The sequence below is a fragment of the Barbus barbus genome, assembly GCF_936440315.1.
Source record: "Barbus barbus genome assembly, chromosome: 6".
NCBI lineage: Eukaryota > Metazoa > Chordata > Actinopteri > Cypriniformes > Cyprinidae > Barbus > Barbus barbus.
The window spans coordinates 27,540,139-27,553,887 of record NC_136734.1 but is presented as its reverse complement, the minus strand read 5'-3'; the positions used below and the strand labels follow the sequence as shown (position 1 = coordinate 27,553,887).

Sequence of the window (13,749 nt, the reverse complement as noted above, 5' to 3'; positions counted from 1 at the left end):
GAAACGTGGAGCTAGAGACAGATCAGGTGATTTATTGTCATGTCAACCTGTCACATTAATCAAAGTACAAATAGAACAGACTTAATTATGAAGGTACACCCAAGCAAGCTGAGCAGCGGTTAGAAAAACCACAGGATGTGAGTGTGTGTGTGAGTTTGAGCATTAGAATGTCCGTGTTCACGCATGCTTGCGTGTGCTTGTGTGTTACCTGACCAGGTGTTTGATTAGCAGTTCCAGCATCTCTCTGTTCCGCTCTGGGAGTTTGTAAACAAGTGAGTGAACCGCCCCTAACCGATAGTCCAGATTCTCTGACTCTAAGGGAAAAAATGTAGAAAGTCACAAACAAACACTATAGATGTTCATGATTCACATATTGTTCTAACAACTACTGCATCAGTCAGTGTTGAGTCGCACCCACAGAAAGTGCGGTTCATAATGCATTTCACTGCCGTGACTCACATTACATGATACCAAAAGAAAAGACTTCAAAGAATGCAGTGTCAAGCCAGAATGAAGCAGACAGTACATGTCAGTGCACTGCTTTGTCTATTCTAAAACTAATAGAGCTGTTAAAGCTAATAGGGCTGTTTGTTTGATTGAGTTAGCAAACTAGTGGTTTCTAGTAGCGTTTGTTTATTTTCTTCCTACAGACACCTCACGGCAGTTTGCCAAACGTCTTTCAACTTGTCCAATGATAACTTGTAAAATCCTAAAAGGATCATTACAGACACATTTACTGTGAAGTGTGGGATAAAGTGTGGGATCTAAAGATACAGCCTGTGCTGATCCATAACAAAGCTTACTTTCTAGAGAGTGGAGCAAATACGTGTTATTGTGAACTCGCATTGTTTTTAGCTGATGCTGTAGCATCTTTAAAAGAGCTGGACAAACCCTCTTGATGTCTTTAAAATGTATAAAAAAAAGAAGAAATTCTACAACATGAAGGACAGGGAGGTCACTTGGGCCAACTGAGTAAAGCGCATTAAAGCGAGCCGGTAATCCCTCGGCAGGTGTAGCCTTTCCTCTGCTCCGCTCAGTTTGTTTAGTTGTGTGTAATCTGAGCGCAGGTAAGCAGACATGCTATAATAATTAAAGCTGCTGTAATGACCTCTAATCTTATTATGGGGAGGATTACAATTCAGAACTTTCAACACAATTCACTGAAAATGCTCAACGCTGGGTGCACACTCACTCATGCAGACACAGACAGAGGATGGTTTGGTCTCTAATTTCTGATTGGATGAGCTGCGTTCTAAAGTTTCATAATATGGTATATATTGCTGGCAACAGGACACAGCCTACAATAACGCTAAATTAACTACATTGCTTCCAAGAATAGGTTATTCTGAATGTTATTTACATTTATTCATTTAGCTGACGAGCGACTTACAATTGCTATATATGTCAGAGGTCGCGCGCCTCTGGAGCAACTAGGGGTTAAGTGTCTTGCTCAGGGACACATTGGTGTCTCACAGTGGATTCAAACCCGGGTCTCTCACACCAAAGGCATGTGTCTTATCCACTGCGCCACCACCACCCCTAATTAATAAAGCTAATGTCTTCTATCATATTCATATTGCCGTGAATTTATAAAAGAAATCAGTTACTTGAAGCCAGACCTAAAAATACCCATCGCTTTCATAAAATTACTGTAAAATGTCCTAAAGTGGCTTAATATTTTAAACAAAAGGGAAGATTATCCAAAACTAGTGTACAGGCAGTGGGTCAACAAAAGAAGTCATTTTTCTTTTAATGAGGGTTTTATTATACGTCCATGAAAATGTCAGTCTTGTAAATGCCTTTTTCTCAGCCAGCTGCATGATTGACTACAGCAGCGTGAGCACAGGCACTCAACGGGCACTCACTGAGAGGGGTTTTCTGTAGGAAGTCTGAGTGCAAAAATAAGGTGCAATTTACCCTGGCTATATTTATTTAGCAATTTCTTCACTGAATAAAAGAGAAACAGTAGGGTACTCGTTAATACTGCAATGTCTTGCTTCGTTTCACAAATCAGAATACTATTTAATCATGCATGTAATACACAGCTAAATAACTATAAAGTAATATAAGGACGTTTACAAAGTTTTCCAGATTGTTTTGTAACAATGCCTACAGGATGGCACAATGCATACACATTGTACAAATGAAAATGTGTGTGTGTGTTCATTGTATTAAAATACATAACAGTAATTACCTTTATCGATAATGGATGGGGAACTGTGTTTCTTTATTTCTTTGTTCTATTTCATGAAGCTTTTATACAAAAGTTGACATTTTGGTATCAATTCAATCCTAGTTCCTTTAATATCATATTATATTGGATATAATTTAGCATTATCAGTAATATTATTAAAATTGCTTTACTTAAACTAATGGTACTTTGACAAAAAAAACAAAAAAAAAATGCAAAAAAAAAAAAAAAAAACACTACCTTTCAAAAGTTTGGGGTCTGTATATATATTTTTTTCAATGTTTTTTTAAATAAGTGTCTTACGTTCACCTCCATTTATTTGATCAAAAATTCAGTGAAAACTTTAATATTGTTAAGTATCATTACAATTTAAAATGACAGTGCTCTGTTTGAATACATTCTAAAATGGAATGTATTCCTGTTATGCAAAGCTGAATTTTCAGCAGCCATTACTCCAGTCTTCAGTGTCACGTGATCCTTCAGAAATTCTAATATGCTGATTTGATGCTCAAGATATATTTCTTATTATTATCAAAGTTGAAAACTATGGAATTATTTTTGTGTCTTCATTATTCAAACTAAAATTCTGTATTTGAGAGCAAAACAAATTATTTTGTAATTAAAAAAATAAAAGTTTGCAAAAAAAGTCTTCTTAAGTTTCAAAATTAAAGTAATTGAAAACAAAATAATTTGCAGTGCGTGTAAATCTTTAAAAAATATATATTTTCTTTGTGCACTTCAAAACCTTTTCATCACTAATCCACAAATGTTGCTCTCTTTCCTGCCTTCTTTTTTTGCGGGTCTAAAACCTTTGTTTGCGAGTTGAAAAGTTTTGCTTGCGAGTGAAGCTGTGTGTCAGTGGGCGGTCTCTACGCACCAGGATGAAAGGCCCTTTTCTATTGGCCACTCTCGATTGACGTGACAGGTTGACCACGCCCACTACGCTTTCCCGCCACTGACGCCAGTCTGACAGAAGAGCGAGCTTCTTATTCAAGATTCAAGATTCAAGATTTTTATTCGTCACATACACAATTATACAGAGTATAACCCGCAGTGAAATGTAGGTCAGGTCCGCTCCAAGAACAGTGCAATTGTATAGACAAATATTAAGAAAAAGAAAAGTAGAAAAAAAATTAAAAGAATAAAATAAAAGATAAAAAAATATAAATATAAATGTGCAGGTCAGTATGTTGTTGACATAAATAGTACTATAACAGGAATGTGTAAAAAAGTTGTACAGGGTATTTAAATGGCAGCATATTATTGAAAATTATGAATAGCTTATTGATATGGTGATATTTACATGGAGAGATGTTATGACACAATAAAGCAGCAATGGCCAGCAACCGCTCCTTTACTGGGTAAGTTAACTAATTTAACATCTTAAATTCAGTGACTAGTGAACTGAACTATTCTCTCTTCTCATGGCTGTTTTGTGTGTGTGTGTGTCTGCCAACTTCAGAAAGGAAAAATATGGTACAATCGCGTGTATGTATTTTATGTAAGTGCCTAACCTTATGTTAATTAAACTACACACACACACACACACACACACACACAACAGCTAGCTAACCAAAGACTATAGAAACTTGTAGCTAAGGTACTGTTGTCTAATCACATCTATTCAGCGGTATCACCAACTACAGACAGGCTTAGCTAACGTTATGTATTTAGCTGGAGGAGCATGAGAAGAGAGAATAATTCAGTTCACTAGTCACTGAATTTAAGATGTTAAATTAGTTAACATACCCAGTAAAGGAGCGGTTGCTGGCCATTGCTGCTTTATTTTTTTTTCTACTTTTCTTTTTCTTAATATTTGTCTATACAATTGCACTGTTCTTGGAGCGGACCTGACCTACATTTCACTGCGGGTTATACTCTGTATGATTGTGTATGTGACGAATAAAAATCTTGAATCTTGAATTAGAAGCTCGCTCTTCTGTCAGACTGGCGTCAGTGGCGGGAAAGCGTAGTGGGCGTGGTCAACCTGTCACGTCACTCGAGAGTAGCCAATAGAAAAGGGCCTTTCATCCTGGTGCGTAGAGACCGCCCACTGACACACAGCTTCACTCGCAAACAAACGTTTTAGACCCGCAAAAAAAGAAGGCAGGAAAGAGAGCAACATTTGTGGATTAGTGATGAAAAGGTTTTGAAGTGCACAAAGAAAATATATACTTTTTAAAGATTTACACGCACTGCAAATTATTTTGTTTTCAATTACTTTAATTTTGAACCTTAAGAAGACTTTTTTTGCAAACTTTTATTTTTTAATGACAAAATAATTAGTTTTGCTCTCAAATACAGAATTTTAGTTTGAATAATAAAGACACAAAAATAGTTCCATAGAAAACAGTTGTTCTATTTTTAAATTTGCAGAAACCATGATTATATTCCAAACTGCATTGAAGAATAGTAAGTTCAAAAGAACAGCAATTATTTAAAGTAGAAATCTTTTGTAACATTATAAATGTCATTACAGTCAGTTTTAATACGTTTAATGGATCCTTGTTGAATAACGGTATTACAGAAACAGACCCTAAACTTTTGAATGATAGTGTATTCTGTTATTATTGTCATTCAAATACATAAAATCTGCAGGTTTTTTTTTTAGGGTTAACAAAGCATAAATAAAAAGCACCCCCTGGAACCTGCTTAGTTACTCACTCTGGTACTTTATTATTATAATTATTATTATTATTATTACTACTATTATTTTTATTATATAGTACCAATTAGTATTGAAAGAGCAAACGTGGGGCTCTTGGACTTGTTTTTCCCCCATCTTTTAGAGCTACATAGTTGAACTAAACTGACCCACATAACAGATGGAAAATACAACTATACACATAAAGTTTGTGACTGTGTGTTCTCTGTCATACTTGCTGCTAAGATCAGTTCTCCATGCAGGCTGTACGTCATCAGCGGTTCACTCAGACTCCTGGAAAAGCATGCAAATGTACAACACTTAAAAAAAAAAAAAAAAAAAAGTTCTTTTTGGACATCATAAAATCATGTGTGCTTAACTCACCGCAGATAGAATTTCAAAGCACTAGTGATGGTCTTTATGTCCATGTCAGTGGAATTGAAATCTACATCCGCTGGACACTTTGGATCTACAGAGAGAGGAGGACAGATGAAGACAAAGAGAGAAACAGAGAGAGAGATAAATGGCCTTCCTCAGACGGTTGTTACTGTTGTTGAGTATGTGTCAGGGATTTTGTAACAGCTCAAGGACACTCTCATGGATGTATATCTCTGCTTTGGTTTCCTCAGCGCTAAAAAACTCAAGAAGTTCACAAAGCTCACTGCAGATAGTAAACACGCCACAATAAGCTGGCCTCAGAATTATGAGTCAATAAATTTATCGTCCACATAAAACATGATAAGCTTCTTAACAAGAAATAAAACATGTTTGTATATATTTGGTTGTAAATGTTTGTGTATAAATCGGGTTTACTAGTCTTAGAAGCACAATGAGTGTATGTGTGTGAGAGCATGTTCGTATGCCTCTCGTACACACACACACACACAGTAGATGTTATTTTGACCATTTCCTCACCAAAGAAGGCATTTAGAAGTTTCTGTACTTGAATGTTGCTGCCCACAGTCCTGTAGACTCCTTCCTGGGTCAACCCTATCAGAAAGAAAGAGAAGAACAGAGAAAAACAAAAAAAGGAGGAAAGAGAAAAAGAAAGGATGATTTATAGACTGAGAAATTTGGAGAACCTGGCTTGAAGGAGAACAAAGGGGGAGTGTCTCGCAGTGGAAAAGTACAGCTCAACCGAAAACCGAGCGGTGAAACGGTCCCACTTTCGGTTTACGTTCAGCCATCATTAGCTGTGCAATAACCCCAGAAAATTTTTGCCAGAGTTTACTAATTGTTAACATACACCATGTTGTGCCTGACGACAGGGCTGTACTTAAACAAATGGGAAATTTGAGTAAAGGCATGCTTGGAGACTGGCGAACACAAACATCACCACTTCAAAAAGAGCCGTTGGTGCCCGGTGGTCCCACAGTCAATGCTACAGTGTAATCATGCATATTAATGGCCTTGAAATGCCTCTTCATGATTTTATTGTCGTACCATAACAGCCTCTAGCATGGAAACACTACAGCCAGCTTTCAAATGAATTGCTATGTTGGAGAAAAAGTGAGGGAGAGTGTATACATGTCTACTATCAATTTTTTTCTGCACACTATTTTTTCTTTTAATTTGTATGATTTATTATTGATAATAATAAGTACATAGATAATAATATGTGTGTTTCAGTGCGTTTCTGGTTCTTTGGCTACATCAGCAGCAGTTCTGCAGTATAAACATATTCTAGAAAAGAATACTTTCTATTTACAGTTGGATCAAATTGCTGGATATGCAGATGTGAACACAAATGGTGCTCTGCTTCCCTCTGCTGGCTGCATTTAAGACAGGAATCCAATAAATAATAGTGGCATTGTGTTGTCTTTCCACCTCTGATTAATTAAAGCATATGGTGGTCATGAAGTGCAAAAACAGCAGTGAGAGTCAGTCATCAAATAAACAGGTGACAAACATATTACATGAATATGAGATCATTTCAGAAACTGATAAAGTGAGTGATATCTTTCCTAGTCTAATGTGTGATGGTACCTTTTGTTTCCACAAAATTGATGCATTTTCTGACGAACTTGAAGCCGAGGTCATTTAGCTCCACTGAGGGAAAAAAAGGAAATACATATTACATATAATAAACACAGTTCATCATCCCTGTATGCATTTCTCAGTAGGTTACTGCACACTATTTATGGTGTAATGATACATGGTATTGCACGGACTAGCAAGTATCAGAATCTATTAAGCAGCATTTTCTCCATCTTAGAGTCTCTTGTGTTCTGCAACTTTTCTCTTAAAGGGTTCAATTACGTTTACGTAAAGTGTCTATTACATTTGAAATATGGATATTTTTCTTACAAAAATGCATGGATTTGCTACAGGAGGCCTTTATTCATGCACATCTTGTCAGTAAAGCCAGTTACAAGAGCTATGCAATATCGCGTTCAGTATCGGCGATGAATCGTCTGCCATAATGAAAGCGATATTGCATAGCTTGTCAGTGAACTACGGCTCTGTGTAGTAAATGCTTCTCTATCTGAAAGCATGTATGGAGATTTATTACTAATCACAGAACTGGATTTACTGACGAAATGCGCATGATAATCTCGAGGGTGAGTAAATCACAGGCTAATTTTCATTTTTGGGTGATCTAACCTTTTAATAGCTAACAGACATCACTGAGATATCACACCTGCACAACCATTTAAAAGTCTGGGGTCGGCAAGATTTTTCTTGTTTTTGAAAGAGGTCTTTAACCAAGGCTGCACTTATTTGATCAAAAAACTTTTATATTTTAAAAATGTAATTTATTCCTATGATGGCAAAACTGAAATTAAATTTTTTCATTTTCATTTTACTCTAGTCTTCAGTGTCACATGATCTTTCAGAAATCATTCTAATACGCTGATTTGGTGCTCAAAAAACATTTATTATTATCATCCATGTTGAAAACAGTTGTGTTGCTTAATATTTTTGTGAAAATTGATACATTTTTCAGGATTCTTTGACATACAGAAAGTTCAAAAGAACAGCATTTATTTGAATAGAAATCTTTTTAACATTATAAATGCCTTTAACTGTCACTTTTAATCAATTTAATGCATCCTTGCTAAATAAAAGTATTAATTTCTTTAAAAGATCCTTTAAACCATAGTGTATCTACAGAATGTGACATTTGTTGATGCTGTAAAAGGCAAAACAGAATTGCCTGAGGAGCAGTCCACCCTTTTTAGAAATGCTGCAATTAGAAATGCTATTTTCCTATGAAATATTTAGCACATTGGAGCTTGCTGACATGTGAAGGGTGGATTTTTGGAGATTGTGTGAAGTGAAGAACTGAGGCAGTCTAACTTATTTCATTTAAGCAGCAAATACATTTCAGTGGTTTTCTGATACAAACAAGCATCTATACTAATACGCTCGTGCCGTGATGAAGTGAAGTTATACTTACTCTCTGCCTGCTTTTGAATCGGAGAATGATAAATCTGGAACAGAAACCACAAAGAATCAAAAACATGATCATACGCAAAGACTGACTCTTAATGGAGTGAGGAGTGAAAATGATAAACCCACTGGTTCTTTGCCATCCATGGCCTCCATCCATTGCTTCCTGTTGACCTCAGATATAGCCTGGAGAAGGACAGGGCTGCACCTATGGAACACAACACAAAAACTTACACACACTGCAATGTATTTAATAAAGACTATTGCTGTTTGTGTGAAATTTTTCCAGTAACAAACAAAAGCCGATATATTGGACAACAACTAAACTGATCAGCAAGAAAATGTGAAAAAGTGCTTTGACAAATATATGAACTTTCCAGTTTGCTGACTCTCCTCTGGTCCTACTAAAACTTTCGATATAGATGCACTGACAGATTTGAGAACGAGTGAATATGACAGGCGTCTCACCTTTCATTTGTTTCAATGTCAAAGCAGAAGCGTTTATCAGTGGAGTCTGTTTTACGGCGTACGCAGGACTTCAATGTGAGCTGAGATGTGGTCTGAGAGAAACAAAGAGACAAATGTAAGAGAAAAGGGCTGACACGTCACAAAGTAATGATCATATCTGTAATAGTCCTGCACCTGTTTGGCTCCTGTCTTTTGTTCCATCGGCACCATGATGAATATCTTGCTGTCTTTGAAGTATTTACAGTAATACTTCACCCAGGTTACACCAAGAGCCCCTAGAGAAAGAAAGATTAATTGCATACTATCATTTTATTATATACAGGGTATGATCCAATACACAGTTTTGTATGGTCAGCTGGTCAATACTGCAAAAAATAAATCCTGGCAGGGTGACTGGCTCAGACGCCCAGTCTTGCATGACCCTTTTTCTGAGGTTTATTCTGCTATAAAGGCCAGCTAACTGTAAATTATCCAATTTATTACAGTTACTTGCCAAATAAATGGTCTTAAAATATTGATTTGAGTTTATTTTATAATGTGAAAAACTGGAGATCACAGAGTTCTACCACAGAGATACGAATCTACAACAACTTCCAAAAATCCAGTACCAACAACAATCAATTACTTAGTTTAGCATCATATAACAGTCAATATACAAAAACTTTTACTGCACAATGCTGTTTGACCAATCGGTTAGCTGTGTTATGAAGTTGTTTATTAACTATAACTCATATTAATATTTGTGCTGTGTGTGGACACGGACCTTTACAGACAATTACTAGATGCTCTTTCATTCACAAAGAAATATTTCCTTGTGGTTGGAGTTTTTAAGGAATATTCAAGGTTATTATTAACTGAAGGTCAATGGACTTCATCTGTGTCAGGCTGGTGATTACCACAGACAACCATTTTGACTTGTCCCATATTTTATAGAAATGAATGAGAAAGATTTTCTAGTAATTAACTTATTAAAACATTGCATGTTTTGAAAGGATAGCCCTCACACGTGTGTTTGCATGAGACTGATGTGATCGAAACCTATTTGTGTAAGTTACATACAATTTTATCTTATTGCATGGCTGATATTCACCAAAACTGCCCAATCAGTTGGGCAGTTGTGGCCTAATGGATAGAGTTGGACTTGTGACCTGAAGATCATGGGTTTGAGTCTCAGATCCGGTGGGGGGAGTGAATGTACAGCTCTCTCTTTTATCAACAATACCACGACCATTGAGGTGAGACCATTGAGCAAGGCACCGAACCCCCAACTGCTCCCCAGACGCTGCAGCAATACAGCTGCCCACTGCCCCGGGTCTGTGTGTGTGCGCTTAATTTTTGTGACAAATGAGGACATAAATTTGTATAATGACATGGCTATGACATAGGTATTACAAGGTGAAGGTGACTTATGAGGACATTGCCCCATGTCCCCACTTTTCAAAACACTTGTAAATCATACACTTTTCACAAAAACAAACATGTGTGTGTGTGTTGGTGTGTGTTCACTAGTATGTGTGCACTTGGATGGGTTAAATGCAGAGCACAAATGGGTCACCATCTAATGGCCACACGTCACTTCACTTTCATGGAAAGGATGTAATGTGACTACATGTGCAAAGCCAACAAACATTTTGTTGATGTTTTGCAATCTCCACCCATTGTTAAGTATAACCAGAAGTGCTTACACCAAAATAAGTAGATAATTCAGACAACTTCCTAGTTCAAAATAGCATCTAAACACATGCAGTGCTGCAGAACTAAAAGCACTCACATTTCTCCTGCACATAAACGTATCCCTCCATAGTCGCCTGCTGGCCGTGTCTAATACAGATCTGTGATGACCCCTTCATCCTCTTCATTAGCTCTTCCATCTCCTCTCTGGTGCTCTCAAAGCGGTTACGGGTCTACAACGAAAACACCAGCGGCACCCAATCAAACAAACAAACTAAAAACATAGATACAATTACATTTAACATATAATCAGGAACAATTACAAAATATATGCTGATGTATGTGTTTTCCAAAATGTTAATTACAATTAATATATATTTGGAGTGAGAAATTAATGCTTTATTCAGCAAGGACGCATTAAACTATTCAAGACAGACAGTAAAGACATTTATACCAACATTTCTATTTCAAATAAATGCTGTTGAACTTTCTAAAAAAGTATCAGGTTTTGACAAAAACTATAAAGCAGCACAACTAATTTCAACATTAAATATAAGACAAGTTGCTTTTTGAGCAGCAAATCAGCAATTCGGAATGATTTGCTGAAGATTCATGTGACACTGAAAACTAGAGTAATGCCTGCTGAAAATACAGCTTTGCCATCACATGAATAAATTAAATGACTTAATAGATTAAAATAGGAAACAGTCATTTTAAATTATAATAATATTTGTCAATATTACTGTTTATACTGTATTTTGATCAAATAAATGCAGCCTAAACTAAATTTAAATATTAAAATAATAATTTTGTAAATCTGCATTTATTAATGCCTAAACCATATTAATAATTAGTGGTAGAATACTGTTCATTTTCTTTATCATTTTTTAAACTTGTTTATTCATGACATCACAACGAATCCAGTAATTTGTAATACATTTAGTGAAAGACACTTTGGATAAAAGCACCTGCTAAACCACCACTCAGAAAAAAACATACAGAGCAGCAAATTGAATGACTCATATTCTGCTGATCTGATCATGTGACAGTATGGATGGAAGGTTAGACTCATTATTGATTGGTGAAGTTCTCACGTTCTGTAGACTGAGCTGAAGCTCCTGTTTATATGGAAGGAAGTCCTGCGTCATCTCCACAGTGAGATTATTCAGCGTTAAGATGCTCTGCAGAAATGCTAAAACCTGTCAATCACAAACAAGGACACACCCCTCTAAGCATAACATGCTTTAGTCACTTCATTGTTTGTATCAGCACGAACACAATCAGTGTATGTTACAGTCTTGTTTTTATCCATGAACCTGAATATGCCTTCTTGTACACACAATAAACCATCTGTTACTACAAAGCATATATAAAAACAAGAGTGTATGTGTTAGAGGAAAAGGGAGTTCTCACATACAGGCTCCACAACATCAAACTTCTTCCTGTCCTGAACCTGCTGGATCTGGTATACATATTCAATAGACAACTCGTAAAATGTCTGACGCTCCTTATCCAACTGTTCATCAGCCTATAAACACGCATGAACACACAAAAATAAAGATTATATTATTGGGTTTCTTTTTTTATTCATTTTAAATTTACTGTATTTATAAATATACCTCTTGTAGCTGCATCTCTTTTTTCTTTGAGGACAGGTTCATATGTTTGTCCAACTGAGAGTAATACTTCTCACTCTCCTTCTCAAACTTCTTTCGTCTCTCCTGAAACACATGCACACAAGCAATCAAATAACTCAAAAAGCAGAAAATGAGCCTGAAAACTAGAGTGGATGTGCTCCAGCTCACGAAACCAATTCCTAATGAAAAAAAAAATAAAATACAGAAATTGTTCTTATAAATTTTTTGTAGGCTTGTAACCTGTTCCTTTACAACCAATAATCTCTGAGTAGCCACACTGAAACAATACTGAAATGAAACTGACACTTCAGTAATGTTAACTGAAGCATGCTACTGTGGAAACAGTCTAATCCAGTGAAAAGTCTTTGGAATTTTGAAACTTTCCATGTGTTTTTTTTCCAACAAATGATCTTGATTTCCTTCTAGAATCACGATAGCTCTCAGTCTCTTTAAAACTAATAGTTTTTCCATGGATGCTCCAGTTGCTGACACATTAAACCATTTTAGTTTTGGGTCTATGGTTCAATCCTAAAACACTTTGACATGATAGGCCACACAAACACGCATATGTATATATGTGTATATATATTTGTTTGTTGTGTGATGTTGATCACTTTGCTCTGAAACAGGAAGTAGAGGCAGAAATGAGGAGTAGGCTAATGTGGTGTGTGTGCTTAATGTGTCTAAATGTGCATAATAAACACTCACTTTTGTGACCCCAACCTGCTCTTTCCTAAACTTTTCCAAAGGTTTAATAAGCAAGTCACATGCATTCTGCACCTGCAAGAAAGAAAGACGGGTGAGTAGGCTACAACTGTTTTCTTCCTAAAGTCTCTTACTGTATCTACAATAGAAAGTCTTGTCCCCGCACTAGTTCAGTATATGGGGGTCAGAGGTCAAGAGCTGTCACAATTGAGCAGATGAACATTACATTATATTATTAAATACGATAATACGATTAATACTTTTATTCAACAAGGATCCATTAAATTAAAGTGGCAGTAAAGACTTTCTATATTACCTTTACCTTTACATTTAGTCATTTAGCAGACGCTTTTATCCAAAGCGACTTACAAATGAGAACATTAGAAGCAATTAGTGTTGTCACGGTACCAAAATTTCTGTATTCCGTACCGATACTAGGGGTCGACCGATATGTGTTTTTCAGGGCCGATGCCGATACCGATTATTACAGACCAAGTAGACCGATAACCGATATATTGAACCGATATATATGTCTGGTGTAAAAATTAAAATGAATGTCAAAATTAAGAATAACAAGGGCTCTGACAAAAACGGCCTTCCCTAGTGTTGGTTGCACTTCTTACTCTTGTCTTCCCCCATGCATCCATCTACAATAAGGGTAATATATTTCATTTCATTTCATTTCATTTATTTATTCTCTTTTCATGGTAATGCAACACGAAATGCCAAAACAATCCAATGACACAACAAAAAATACATTCCATGACAAGAAGAATAGGAGTAGGATGAAGAAAAAAAATCTTATAAACTCCTACCCCATTCTTATATTAAGAAAATTACAAATTAGATGGCCTCACCGACATGAAAAATAAAATAACAAAATAGCCCAGACCAAATGTAATCTACTTTCAATTTTAACAATTTTCCCTTTTTTAAAATTTATTTATTTATTTTTTATTATTATTAATTCTGCTTACACAACATTAAACAAACAAAAACAACAATGATACAATAATGACAACTCTAACAACGAAAACAAC

The 13,749-nt window shown here is 35.9% G+C and overlaps 1 protein-coding gene across 1 annotated transcript in view; it reads right to left on the bottom strand.

Moving 5' to 3' along the window:
• ophn1 (oligophrenin 1) overlaps positions 1 to 13,749 on the bottom strand; it is a 37,986-nt gene that overhangs the window by 15,231 nt on the left and 9,006 nt on the right. The window contains exons 4-17 of the mRNA XM_079419444.1: positions 12,713 to 12,784; positions 11,987 to 12,088; positions 11,785 to 11,895; positions 11,462 to 11,566; positions 10,468 to 10,600; positions 8,871 to 8,971; positions 8,697 to 8,788; positions 8,358 to 8,436; positions 8,236 to 8,269; positions 6,822 to 6,884; positions 5,751 to 5,825; positions 5,220 to 5,304; positions 5,071 to 5,129; positions 209 to 314 (exon numbers count right to left, since the gene is read on the bottom strand). Of these exons, the coding sequence (XP_079275570.1) occupies positions 209 to 314; positions 5,071 to 5,129; positions 5,220 to 5,304; positions 5,751 to 5,825; positions 6,822 to 6,884; positions 8,236 to 8,269; positions 8,358 to 8,436; positions 8,697 to 8,788; positions 8,871 to 8,971; positions 10,468 to 10,600; positions 11,462 to 11,566; positions 11,785 to 11,895; positions 11,987 to 12,088; positions 12,713 to 12,784 (1,217 nt within the window). The remainder of the gene's footprint in view (positions 1 to 208; positions 315 to 5,070; positions 5,130 to 5,219; positions 5,305 to 5,750; positions 5,826 to 6,821; positions 6,885 to 8,235; positions 8,270 to 8,357; positions 8,437 to 8,696; positions 8,789 to 8,870; positions 8,972 to 10,467; positions 10,601 to 11,461; positions 11,567 to 11,784; positions 11,896 to 11,986; positions 12,089 to 12,712; positions 12,785 to 13,749) is intronic.